Source organism: Oncorhynchus clarkii, chromosome 7, assembly GCF_045791955.1.
Source record: "Oncorhynchus clarkii lewisi isolate Uvic-CL-2024 chromosome 7, UVic_Ocla_1.0, whole genome shotgun sequence".
Classification (NCBI taxonomy): Eukaryota; Metazoa; Chordata; class Actinopteri; order Salmoniformes; family Salmonidae; genus Oncorhynchus; species Oncorhynchus clarkii.
Genome location: NC_092153.1, coordinates 87692677 through 87707744, shown reverse-complemented (window position 1 = coordinate 87707744; position 15068 = coordinate 87692677). Strand labels below are relative to the sequence as shown.

At 35.9% G+C, this 15068-nt stretch overlaps 1 protein-coding gene across 1 annotated transcript in view; it reads left to right on the top strand.

Moving 5' to 3' along the window:
* The window catches only part of LOC139412705 (cilia and flagella associated protein 92 (putative)), an 80447-nt gene that overhangs the window by 47779 nt on the left and 17600 nt on the right, over positions 1 to 15068 (top strand). Inside the window, exons 10-12 of the mRNA XM_071159364.1 lie at positions 6551 to 6745; positions 7187 to 7472; positions 13431 to 13541. Of these exons, the coding sequence (XP_071015465.1) occupies positions 6551 to 6745; positions 7187 to 7472; positions 13431 to 13541 (592 nt within the window). The remainder of the gene's footprint in view (positions 1 to 6550; positions 6746 to 7186; positions 7473 to 13430; positions 13542 to 15068) is intronic.

Genomic DNA, 15068 nt, shown 5'->3' with positions numbered 1-15068 from the left:
GGTACCTAATGGCAGTCAGGCTACCTCTGGCGAGCACATGGAGGGCTGTGCGGCCCCCCCAAAGAAATGCCACCCCACACCATGACTGACCCACCGCCAAACCGGTCATGCTGGAGGATGTTGCAGGCAGCAGAATGTTCTCCACGGCGTCTCCAGACTCTGTCACGTCTGTCACATGTGCTCAGTGTGAACCTGCTTTCATCTGTGAAGAGCACAGGGCGCCAGTGGCGAATTTGCCAATCTTGGTGTTCTCTGGCAAATGCCAAACGTCTTGCACGGTGTTGGGCTGTAAGCACAACCCCCACCTGTGGACGTCGGGCCCTCATACCAGCCTCATGGAGTCTGTTTCTGACCTTTTGAGCAGACACATGCACATTTGTGGCCTGCTGGATGTAATTTTGCAGGGCTCTGGCAGTGCTCCTCCTGCTCCTCCTTGCACAAAGGCGGAGGTAGCGGTCCTGCTGCTGGGTTGTTGCCCTCCTACGGCCTCCTCCACGTCTCCTGATGTACTGGCCTGTCTCCTGGTAGCGCCTCCATGCTCTGGACACTACGCTGACAGACACAGCTCGCATTGATGTGCCATCCTGGATGAGCTGCACTACCTGAGCCACTTGTGTGGGTTGTAGACTCCATCTCATGCTACCACTAGGCGGTGAAAGCACCGCCAGCATTCAAAAGTGACCAAAACATCAGCCAGGAAGCATAGGAACTGAGAAGTGGTCTGCAGAACCACTCCTTTATTGGGGGTGTCTTGCTAATTGCCTATAATTTCCACCTGTTGTCTATTCCATTTGCACAACAGCATGTGAAATGTATTGTCAATCAGTGTTGCTTCCTAAGTGGACAGTTTGATTTCACAGAAGTGTGATTGACTTGGAGTTACATTGTGTTGTTTAAGTGTTTGAGCAGTGTATATATATATAGACTGTCCCCATACATTAAGATGTATATAGACTCTCTTCATACAGTAAAATATATATATAGACTGTCTCCATACAGTATGTTACACTGCCTCCATACAGTAAGTTATATATATAGACTATCCCCATATAGTAAGTTATATATAAATAAATATATGACTGTCCCCATACATTAAGATGTATATAGACTGGCTCCACACAGTGAGTTTATATATATATATATATATATATATGACTGTCTCCATACAGTAAGTTAGACTGTCTCCATACAGTAAGTTATATATACAGTCTCCATGCAGTAAGATAAATATATAGACAGTCCCCATACATTACGATGTATATAGACTGTCTCAATACAGTAAGTTTTTTATATATATATACACTGTCTCCATACAGTAAGTTAGACTGTCTCCATACAGCAAGATATATAGACACTGTCTTCATACAGTAAGATATATCAAATCAAATTTTATTGATCACATGCATGCGCCGAATACAACAGGTGTAGTTTTTACCGTGAAATATTTCTTTACAAGCCCTTAACCAACAGTGCAGTTCAATAAATAGAGTTAATGAAATATTTACTGAATAAACTAAAAATAGATCTAATCAATAAGTAACACAATACATCTACATAGTAATAATGGGGCTGTATACAGGGGGTACCGATACTGAGTCAATGTGCGGGGCTATAGGTTAGTCGAGGTAATTTGTAAAGTGACTATATATACAGTCGTGGCCAAAAGTTTTGAGAATGACACAAATATACATTTTCAAAGTCTGCTGCCTCAGTTTGTATGATGGAAATTTGCATATACTCCAGAATGTTATCAAGAGTGATCCCTCTTTGCCATGCAAATGAACTGAATCCCCAAAAAACATTTCCACTGCATTTCAGCCCTACCACAAAAGGACCAGCTGACATCATGTCAGTGATTCTCTCGTTGACCAAGATGTGAGTGTTGACAAGGACAAGGCTGGAGATCACTCTGTCATGCTGATAGAGTTTGAATAACAGACTGGAAGCTTCAAAAGGAGGGTGGTGCTTGTTCTTTCTCTGTCAAGCATGGTTACCTGCAAGGAAACACGTGCCGTCATCATTGATTTGCACAAAAAGGGCTTCACAGGCAAGGATATTGCTGCCAGTAAGATTGCACCTAAATCAACCATTTATCGGATCATCAAGAACTTCAAGGAGAGCGGTTCAATTGTTGTCAAGATGGCTTCAGGATGCCCAAGAAAGTCCAGCAAGCGCCAGGACTATCTCCTAAAGTTGATTCAGCTGCAGGATCGGGGCACCACCAGTACAGAGCTTGCTCAGGAATGGCAGAAGGCAGGTGTGAGTGCATCTGCACGCACAGTGAGGCAAAGACTTTTGAAGGATGGCCTGGTGTCAAGAAGGGCAACAAAGAAGCCACTTCTCTCCAGGAAAAACATCAGGGACAGACTGATATTCTGCAAAAGGTACAGGGATTGGACTGCTGAGGACTGGGGTAAAGTCATTTTCTCTGATGAATCCCCGTTCTGATTGTTTGGGGCATCTGGAACAAAGCTTGTCCGGAGAAGAAAAGGTGAGCGCTACCATCAGTCCTGTGTCATGCCAACAGTAAAGCATCCTGAGACCATTCATGTGTGGGGTTGCTTCTCAGCCAAGGGAGTTGCTCATTCACAATTTTGCCTAAGAACACAGCTATGACTAAAGAATGGTACCAAAACATCCTCCGAGAACAACTTCTCCCAACCATCCAGGAACAGTTTGATGACGAACAATGCCTTTTCCAGCATGATGGAGCACCTTGCCATAAGGCAAAAGTAATAACTAAGTGGCCCGGGGAACAAAACATAGATATTTGGGTCCATGGCCAGGAAACTACCCAGACCTTAATCCCATTCAGAACTTGTGGTCAATCCTCAAGAGGCAGGTGGACAAACAAAACCCCTCAAATTCTGACAAACTCCAAGCATTGATTCTGCAAGAATGGGTTGCATTCGGTCAGGATGTGGCCCTGTCTCTGTCTCTGTCTCTCTCTGTCTCTGTCTCTGTCTCAGTGTGGTTACAGTAGGCTAACGTATGTCAACGGTTTAAGGAACAGCAGTAACATCGTGCAGGATTTAGGCTACCAACTGCCTAGCCAGTTGTAGCTCAATCTTGGGTGCAATGATCACGTTCCGGCACTGACTGACTGTGTGGAGGCTCATTAATTTAACGTTACGTTAGCCTACATCCTACACTAGTAAGTTAAAGTTATAAATTATATAGCTGTCGGCTATATTAGCCACAACTTACTCTTCTTTGTGCAGCTTCAAATGTCGAAACTGCGCCTCCGTCTGCCTCCGTCTGTAATTTTCTTCCTGCATGTTTTGCAAGTAGCAATCCGTTTTTTCTTGATGCAGCGTGGTCTTTATATACGAAAATAATAATTTTGGGTATCATCTTTCCAAGGGCTCCATCTGAATTCACCCGCCAACGCTCCTCTGCACTGCCACGCGCAACTTTTTGTAAGCTGGCACAATTTGATTGGCTGCTGTCCGATTCAAACTGTAATCCGTTAAATGAAGAGTTGATGCCCTGCACACTTATTTTAATAGCATCATTTTTAATATTGGGGCTTGGGGAGGGTGTCAGGTCGAGTCGGTTAGCGCAGTGCGCAGTGCGCGCTAACCAAGGTTGCCAGGTGCACGGTGTTTCCTCCGACACATTGGTGCGGCTGGCTTCCGGGTTGAATGCGTCTCTCCCGAGCCCGTATGGGAGTTGTAGCGATGAGACAAGATAGTAGCTACTAAAAAAACAATTGTAGAGAACAGTTCATATTGATTATCCTTCCTTATTGTAGAGCACAGTTCATATTGATTATCCTTCCTTATTGCAGAGCACAGTTCATATTGATTATCCTTCCTTATTGCAGAGCACAGTTCATATTGATGATCCTTCCTTATTGCAGAGCACAATTCATATTGATTGTTCTTATTGTAGAGCACAGTTCATATTGATTATCCTTCCTTATTGCAGAGCACAGTTCATATTGATTATCCTTCCTTATTGCAGAGCACAGTTCATATTGATTATCGTTCCTTATTGCACAGCACAGTTCATATTGATTATCCTTCCTTATTGCAGAGCACAGTTCATATTGATTATCCTTATTGTAGAGCACAGGTCATATTGATTATCCTTCCTTATTGTAGAGCACAGTTCATATTGATTATCCTTCCTTATTGCAGAGCACAGTTCATATTGATGATCCTTCCTTATTGCAGAGCACAATTCATATTGATTGTTCTTATTGTAAAGCACAGTTCATATTTATTATCCTTATTGTAGAGCACAGTTCATATTGATTATCCTTCCTTTTTGTAGAGCACAGTTCATATTGATTATCCTTCCTTATTGCAGAGCACAGTTCATATTGATTATCCTTCCTTATTGCAGAGCACAATTCATATTGATTGTTCTTATTGTAGAGCACAGTTCATATTGATTATCCTTATTGTAGAGCACAGTTCATATTGATTATCCTTCCTTATTGCAGAGCACAGTTCATATTGATTATCCTTCCTTATTGCAGAGCACAGTTCATATTGATTATCCTTCCTTATTGCACAGCACAGTTCATGTTGATTATCCTTCCTTATTGCAGAGCACAGTTCATATTGATTATCCTTCCTTACTGTAGAGCACAGTTCATATTGATTATCCTTCCTTATTGTAGAGCACAGTTCATATTGATTATCCTTCCTTATTGTAGAGCACAGTTCATGTTGATTATCCTTCCTTATTGTCGAGCACAGTTCATATTGATTATCTTTCCTTATTGTAGAGCACAGTTCATATTGATTATCGTTCCTTATTGTAGAGCACAGTTCATATTGATTATCTTTCCTTATTGCAGAGCACAGTTCATATTGATTATCTTTCCTTATTGCACAGCACAGTTCATGTTGATTATCCTTCCTTATTGCAGAGCACAATTCATATTGATTGTTCTTATTGTAGAGCACAGTTCATATTGATTATCCTTATTGTAGAGCACAATTCATATTGATTATCCTTCCTTATTGCAGAGCACAGTTCATGTTGATTATCCTTCCTTATTGCAGAGCACAATTCATATTGATTGTTCTTATTGTAGAGCACAGTTCATATTGATTATCCTTATTGTAGAGCACAGTTCATATTGATTATCCTTCCTTATTGCAGAGTACAGTTCCTATTGATTATCCTTCCTTATTGCAGAGCACAGTTCATATTGATTATCCTCCCTTATTGCAGAGCACAGTTCATATTGATTATCCTTCCTTATTGCAGAGCACAATTCATATTGATTGTTCTTATTGTAGAGCACAGTTCATATTGATTATCCTTATTGTAGAGCACAGTTCATATTGATTATCCTTCCTTATTGCAGAGCACAGTTCATATTGATTATCCTTCCTTATTGCAGAGCACAGTTCATATTGATTATCCTTCCTTATTGCACAGCACAGTTCATGTTGATTATCCTTCCTTATTGCAGAGCACAGTTCATATTGATTATCCTTCCTTATTGTAGAGCACAGTTCATATTGATTATCCTCCCTTATTGTAGAGCACAGTTCATATTGATTAACCTTCCTTATTGCAGAGCACAGTTCATATTGATTATCCTTCCTTATTGTAGAGCACAGTTCATATTGATTATCCATCCTTATTGCAGAGCACAGTTCATATTGATTATCCTTATTGCAGAGCACAGTTCATATTGATTATCCTTCCTTATTGTAGAGCACAGTTCATATTGATTATCCTTATTGCAGAGCACAGTTCATATTGATTATCCTTCCTTATTGCAGAGCACAGTTCATATTGATTATCCTTCCTTATTGCACAGCACAGTTCATGTTGATTATCCTTCCTTATTGCAGAGCACAGTTCATATTGATTATCCTTCCTTATTGTAGAGCACAGTTCATATTGATTATCCTCCCTTATTGTAGAGCACAGTTCATATTGATTAACCTTCCTTATTGCAGAGCACAGTTCATATTGATTATCCTTCCTTATTGTAGAGCACAGTTCATATTGATTATCCATCCTTATTGCAGAGCACAGTTCATATTGATTATCCTTATTGCAGAGCACAGTTCATATTGATTATCCTTCCTTATTGTAGAGCACAGTTCATATTGATTATCCTTATTGCAGAGCACAGTTCATATTGATTATCCTTCCTTATTGCAGAGCACAGTTCATATTGATTATCCTTCCTTATTGCACAGCACAGTTCATATTGATTATCCTTCCTTATTGCAGAGCACAGTTCATATTGATTATCCTTATTGTAGAGCACAGTTCATATTGATTATTCTTCCTTATTGTAGAGCACAGTTCATATTGATTATCCTTCCTTATTGTAGAGCACAGTTCATATTGATTATCCTTCCTTATTGTAGAGCACAGTTCATATTGATTATAACAGTAAGATACATATAGACTCTCCAGACAGTAAGATACATAGAGACTCTCCATACAGATACATAGAGACTCTCCAGGCAGATACATAGAGACTCTCCAGACAGTAAGATACATAGAGACTCTCCATACAGTAAGATGTTATAGATAAATGTAAAGTGTGATGTTAATGTTGTTTCAGGTTAACAGGCGGTGAGGAGGACCAGGTGATGGTTCTCTATAACTCTGGTCTGAGTTTCTCTAAGCGTCTATATACCCGTCTGGATGTCAGCTTTACTCCCATCCACCTACACCAACCCCTGGAGACCATCATGAGACAACCTCTGGTCTACGTCAGAGACATGGTGCCTCACACCTGCTTCCAGGCCATGTCACGGTACTACACCTGTCTGTCTGTCTGTCTGTCTGTTACACCTGTCTGTCTGTCTGTTACACCTGTCTGTCTGTCTGTTACACCTGTCTGTCTGTCAGCCTGGATTCGAACCAGGGACTGTAGTGACGGTTTTACGGTTTTATGGTTATGGTTGTATGTGGTTAATATAGTTGTATATGGTTAATATAGTTGTATGTGGTTAATATAGTTGTATATGGTTAATATAGTTGTATGTGGTTAATATAGTTGTATATGGTTAATATAGTTGTATGTGGTTAATATAGTTGTATATGGTTAATATAGTTGTATGTGGTTAATATAGTTGTATGTGGTTAATATAGTTGTATATGGTTAATATAGTTGTTTATGATTCTTCAGGTTGAGCCTGCTGATAGTATGTGTTATAGTTGTATATGGTTAATATAGTTGTTTATGATTCCTCAGGTTGAGCCTGCTGGTCCAGCTGAGGAAGATGAAGGACGTTGTCCAGAACAATCTGTTCCCGTCGGCTGAGATGGTCCTCTCCATGACCAAGGAGTTTGGAGCGGTGCACCCTGGGAGGTGGCAGCAGAGGCTGCTGGGTAGTGGTGCAGCAGAGGTTGATGTGTTGTCACACCATGGCTCAGAGAACACACAATGCCACGTGGATACACACAATGCTCCCTATTTACAGTGGAAACATTACCTCTCCAACCAGCAGATGAACAAACTCACCAAAGATTTTATACAGGTTGTGGTGTCTTGTGTTATGTTATGCTATACTATCCCTGTTTATGCTATGTTATGTTATGCAATGCTATGCCTTTTTAAGCTATTTTATGTTATGATATAATATGTTATGTAAAAGCAATATTACGCTATGTTATGTTATTCTATTTTTGTCATTTTATGTTATGCTACATTATGCTATACTAATCAATATTATGTTGTGCTATATTATGCTATGCTAATCGCTATTATGTTATGCTATATTATTCTATTTTATATTCTGTTATGAAATATTATGCTATGTTATGCTATATTATGTTATGCTATATTATATTATGTTATGCTGTATTATGTTATATTATTATATCATGCTATATTATATTATGCTATATTATGTTATGCTATATTATATTATGTTATATTATTATATCATGCTATATTATATTATGCTATATTATATTATGCTATATTATGCTATTTTATATTCTGTTATGTTATATTACGCTATGTTATGTTATGCTATATTATGCTATATTATGTTATATTACGCTATGTTATATTATGCTATATTATGTTATATTACGCTATGTTATATTATGCTATATTATGTTATGCTATATTATGTATTATTATATTACGCTATATTATGTTATATTATGTCATGCTGTATTTTGTATTATTATATTATGCTATATTATGTTATATTACGCTATATTATGTATTATTATATTATGCTATATTATGTTATATTACGCTATATTATGTTATATTATGTCATGCTGTATTATGTAATATTATGTTATACTATATTATGTATTATTATATTATGCTATGCTATATTAGTTATATTATGCTATATTATGTTATGTTATGCTATATTATGTTATATTATGTCATGCTGTATTATGTAATATTATGTTATATTATGTTATACTATATTATGTATTATTATATTATGCTATGCTATATTAGTTATATTATGCTATATTATGTTATGTTATGCTATATTATGTTATATTATGTTATGCTGTATTATGTTATGTTATGCTATATTATGCTATATTATGTTATGCTGTATTATGTTATGTTATGCTATATTATGCTATATTATGTTATGCTGTATTATGTTATGTTATGCTATATTATGCTATATTATGTTATGCTGTATTATGTTATGCTGTGCTAATCGCTATTATGTTACGCTATATTATGCTATATTATGTTATGCTGTACTTTCTTATATCATATTATGCTGTGCTAATCCCTATTATGTTATGCTATATTATGCTATGCTGTATTATGTATTATATTATGCTTTGCTACATTATCTTCTTAGGGCTGAAATCCATATTCAAAACAACAAAAATCTCATAATTAAAATTCCTCAAGCATACCAGTATTTTACACAATTTCAAAGATAAAATTCTCATTAATCCATCCACAGTGTCTGATTTAAAAAAGGCTTTACAGCGAAAGCACTGCAAACGATTATGTTAGGTCACCACCAAGCCACAGAAAAACACAGCCATTTTTCCAGCCAAAGAGAGGAGTCACAAAAATCAGAAATAGAGATAAATTAATCACTTACCTTTGATGATCTTCATCAGATGACACTCATAGGACTTCATGTTACACATAAAGTGTCTGTAGAGAAGCAATGGAACAGAGCTCGCTCTCACGTGAGCGCGAGAGACTGATCTCGAGGCTGCTGCCAGACCTCTGACTCATTCCCCTCTCATTTGGCCCCAACTCACAGTAGAAGCATCAAACAAGTTTCTAAAGACTGTTTACATCTAGTGGAAGCCTAGATGTAAACAGCAACATCTAGCAACGTAACCAATATCCCACTGCATCTTCGATAGGGGCTGAGTTGAAAATCGACCAACCTCAGATTTCCCACTTCCTGTTTGAATTTTTTTGTCAGGTTTTTGCCTGCCATATGAGTTCTGTTATACTCACAGACATCATTCAAACAGTTTTAGAAACTTCAGAGTGTTTTCTATCAAAATGTACTAATGATATGCATATATTAGCAACTGGGACCGAGTAGCAGGCAGTTCACTCTGGGCCCCTTATTCATCCAAGCTACTCAATACTGCCCCCAGCCATAAGAAGATGTATGCTCTGTTATGCTATGCTATATTATGTTATTTTATGCTATATTATTCTATGCTATATTATGTTATGCTCTATTATAATGTATTATGTTATTATATGCTATATTATTTTATCTATGCTATATTATGCTATGCTATATTATGTTATGCTATATTATGCTATGCTATATTATGTTATGCTATATTATGCTCTGCTATATTATGATATGCTATATTATGATATGCTATATTATGATATGCTATATTATGCTATGCTATATTATGTTATGCTATATTATGCTGTATTATGTTATTATATGCTATATTATGCTCTGCTATATTATGTTATGCTATGCTATATTATGCTGTATTATGTTATGCTACATTATGTTATGCTATATAATGTTATGCTATATAATGTTATGCAATATTATGTTATGCTATATTATGCTATTCTATATTATGCCATATTATGCAATTCTATATTATGCTATATTATGTTATACTATATTATGTTATGCTATGTTATGTTATATTATGTTATGCTATATTATCATAATACAGCATAATGTTATGCCATATTACGCAATTCTATATTATGCTATATTATGTTATGTTATATTATCCTATATAATGTATGCCATATTATGCAATTCTATACTACGCTATATTATGTTATACTATATTATGTTATGCTATGTTATGTTATATTATGCTGTATTATATTATATTATGCTTTATTATGTTATGCTATGTTATGTTATATTATGCTATATTATGTTATGCTATATTATGTTATGCTATATTATGTTATACTATATAATGCTATGCTAAATTATGTTATATTATGCTATATTATGTTATATTATGCTATATAATGTTATGCTATATTATATTATGCTGTATTATATTATATTATGCTATATTATGTTATGCTATGTAATGTTATATTATGTTATATTATATTATGTTATGCTATGTTATGTTATATTATGCTATATTATATTATGCTGTATTATATTATATTATGCTTTATTATGTTATGCTATATTATGTTATGCTATATAATGCTATGCTAAATTATGTTATATTATGCTATATTATGTTATGCTATATAATGCTATGCTATATTATGTTATATTATGCTATATAATGTTATGCTATATTATATTATGCTGTATTATATTATATTATGCTATATTATGTTATGCTATGTAATGTTATATTATGTTATATTATGCTATATTATGTTATGCTATATAATGCTATGCTATATTATGTTATGTTATGCTATATTATATTATGCTGTATTATATTATATTATGCTATATTATGTTATGCTTTATTATGTTATGCTATGTTATGTTATATTATGCTTTATTATGTTATGCTATATAATGCTATGCTATATTATGTTATGTTATGCTATATTATATTATGCTGTATTATATTATATTATGCTATATTATGTTATGCTATGTAATGTTATATTATGTTATATTATATTATGTTATGCTATGTTATGTTATATTATGCTATATTATATTATGCTGTATTATATTATATTATGCTTTATTATGTTATGCTATGTTATGTTATATTATGCTATATTATGTTATGCTATATTATGTTATGCTATATTATGTTATGCTATATAATGCTATGCTAAATTATGTTATATTATGCTATATTATGTTATGCTATATAATGCTATGCTATATTATGTTATATTATGCTATATAATGTTATGCTGTATTATATTATATTATGCTATATTATGTTATGCTATGTAATGTTACATTATGTTATATTATGCTATATTATGTTATGCTATATAATGCTATGCTATATTATGTTATGTTATGCTATATTATATTATGCTGTATTATATTATATTATGCTATATTATGTTATGCTTTATTATGTTATGCTATATTATGTTATGCTATATAATGCTATGCTAAATTATGTTATATTATGCTATATAATGCTATGCTATATTATGTTATATTATGCTGTATCATATTATATTATGCTATATTATGTTATGCTATGTAATGCTATGCTGTATTATGTTATATTATGCTATATTATGTTATGCTATATAATGCTATGCTGTATTATGTAATCTTATGTTATGCAACGCAATTATGTACAGTATAGCCTGGTACCAGATCTCCATATGTAGGAGAGAGAGTGTGAGAGAGAGAGAGAGCAAGAGGAGTACATGTGTGAGAGAGAGAGGAGTGAAAGTGTGTGTGTGTGTGTGTGTGGTAGTTTAGAGAGTGTGTGAAGGAAAGAAAACAATCATCAGAGGAGTTGGTACATCAAGGTCTGAACCAGGCTAATAGTGATTAAATAATTGCCCTGTCACGTGATCTGTTTGTGCTGTCTTGCCAAATGCTATGGACACAATTTGGTCTCAGAGCAAAATATATATTTAAATATTTGCGCCACTCCATTTAGTATGATATGTTACTCTACGTTACATTACATTGGCCTACCAATGCAATAGCAATCGTGAAATACTGTGCACTCGGAAAGTTCAGACCCCTTGACTTTTTCCACTATGTTAGCCTTAATATAAAATGGATAACATAGTTTTTCCCCCTCATCAATCTAAATACAATACCCCATAATGACAAAAGCAAAAACAGTAAAAAAAAAAAAAATGAAATTGCAAATGAAATTGTATTTGTCACATGCGCCGAATACAACAGGTGTACATTGAAATTCTTACTTAGAAGCCCTTAACCAACAACGCAGTTTTAATAAAATAAGTAGTTCAAACGGACAGCTCAACAGGTCAATACCACAAATACAAGAAGAAACCAGATAAAAGATCAGATTCGCATTGTACATAATACAAAGGATCTTCCATGCAACCCATCTCCACTAACACACTTTAACCAGTTGCTGAAGTTTCAGACAAAGGCAAAACACCCTCCAAAATGAAGGACTGGGCTGCCCCAATGTCTCACAGTATCTTCTCCGGCTGCTTACCAGCATCTCCCCTCTGCAGAGACACAAACCCATCTGAAACAAAGGGTTCATACATATCTGATCCAAAATCTTGTTATGGAGATAGACCAGACTTAATGGGCTGGACTGCTCCCATAAGAAGGTTTTTTTTCTCAACGTAGGACACAGAGACAATTTCTCACGGCAGTAATGACAAACTGGCGGAGACAAAACAAACAGTGTTCTGCAGAGTCACTGAGCAAACCCTAAATGAAACAGGAGGGGTTTTCAGAGGGCTTCTGAAAGACACTCATGGGGGTGTCCACTGACAGTTGACTAGCAATAACAACTAGAACCTAAAAGACACCCACACATAAAGACAGGAATCAGACCAAAAAGTGGAGCAAAGAGGAAAACAGGGAAGATCAGATAAAGAATTGTTTGTCTAGAAATCAAAATAGGGAGCGCCAACTGAAGGTGTTAACCCTCCACATCTCTCAAGACAACTGGAGCACTGGGCCAGACACTTAAATAACACCTCAACCAGCACAGGTGAAACACCTTCCCACTAAAGAGGTGACAAACCAGCACAGGTGTAACACATTATGACTAACGAGGTGACGGCAATCGGTGCGTCCAACCTTAAAATATAAATATAAATGGAAAAACCAAAGCCTGTAACACATACTAAATAGATTTTAGTAAGATATAATACGTTTTGCTCTGAGACCAGACTAATGGACAGCACAAACAGATGTAGGACCAGGCTAAATAAATAAAGTTGCCAAGGGGCATTTCGCTATACCTGCTAAACGCATGTACTGTATGTGTCCAATAAAATGTGATTTGATTAGATGTTTTTTTTTAACAAATACCATTTCATTGCAGTAACTCTGATCCAACCCATCCATATGTATTCTCAGGCCAACATTGCGGAGGTGCAGCAGGCCAGTCTTCAGCTGCAGAGGGCCAGACCTGCAGTACTGCTAGCTCCACTGGATGATGAAAAACACAGCATTCAGACCACAACGCAGGTATGGAGCAGGATGTGGTACAGGGTAGAAACATGCTACACTGGGATGGAGCAGGATGTGGTACAGGGTAGAAACATGCCACACTGGGATGGAACAGGATGTAGTACAGGGTAGAAACATGCTACACTGGGATGGAGCAGGATGTAGTACAGGGTAGAAACATGCTACACTGGGATGGAGCAGGATGTTGTACAGGGTAGAAACATGCCACACTGGGATGGAACAGGATGTGGTACAGGGTAGAAACATGCCACACAGGGATGGAGCAGGATGTAGTACAAAGTACATTGATTCTACACAGGTATGGAGCAGGTTATGGTACAGAGTAGATTGATTCTACACAGGTATGGAGCAGGTTATGGTACAGAGTAGATTGATTCTACACAGGTATTACAGACAGATACCATTATAAGTAACAGAGAGAACATTACAGAGGTAACGTTACATGGTACATTACAGAGATGTAACATTATAGAGAGACAACATTACAGGTAACATTATAGAGAGATAACATTACAGGTAACATTATAGAGAGATAACATTACAGGTAACATTATAGAGAGGTAACATTACAGGTAACATTATAGAGAGATAACATTACAGGTAACAGTATAGAGAGATAACATTACAGGTAACATTATAGAGAGATAACATTACAGGTAACATTATAGAGAGATAACATTACATTAACATTATAGAGAGACAACATTACAGGTAACATTATAGAGTGCTAACATTACAGGTAACATTATAGAGAGATAACATTACAGGTAACATTACAGAGAGACAACATTACAGGTAACATTATAGAGAGACAACATTACAGGTAACATTATAGAGAGATAACATTACAGGTAACACTATAGAGAGATAACATTACATTAATATTATAGAGAGACAACATTACAGGTAACATTATAGAGAGATAACATTACAGGTAACATTATAGAGAGATAACATTACAGGTAACATTATAGAGAGACACCATTACAGGTAACATTATAGAGAGATAACATTACAGGTAACATTACAGGTAACATTATAGAGAGACAACATTACATGTAACATTATAGAGAGATAACATTATCTCATTGGACTGAAGCCGGTACCTGGATGTGAGGCTGACCGTGATCCCCAGCTTCTCCATGAAGGCTCTCCATTCACGTGACTTGAATTGGGGACCGCGTTGGAGATGATATCCTCCGAAAGGCCATAGTGCCGGATGACATGCTGAAACAGTGTCTCAGCGACCTGGAAAGAGGGATAAAACTACTAGATTTGGAGTATCTGTCCACAACAACCATAAGAGTGGTGAAACCATCAAACGGGAAGATCAGTGAAAATCTATCGACAGATGGATCCAAGGCCGCTGAGGCATGGGGAGGAAAAGTAGTTTCCTTGCTGGTGACTTGGTTTGGGTACTGTCGTGTCTTTACTATCATTATTAACTGAAGACTTTTAGTTTTTATCAAAGATTCTCTGTAATTAGCATTTCGTGATGAACTAATCAGGCAAATGTAATTAACT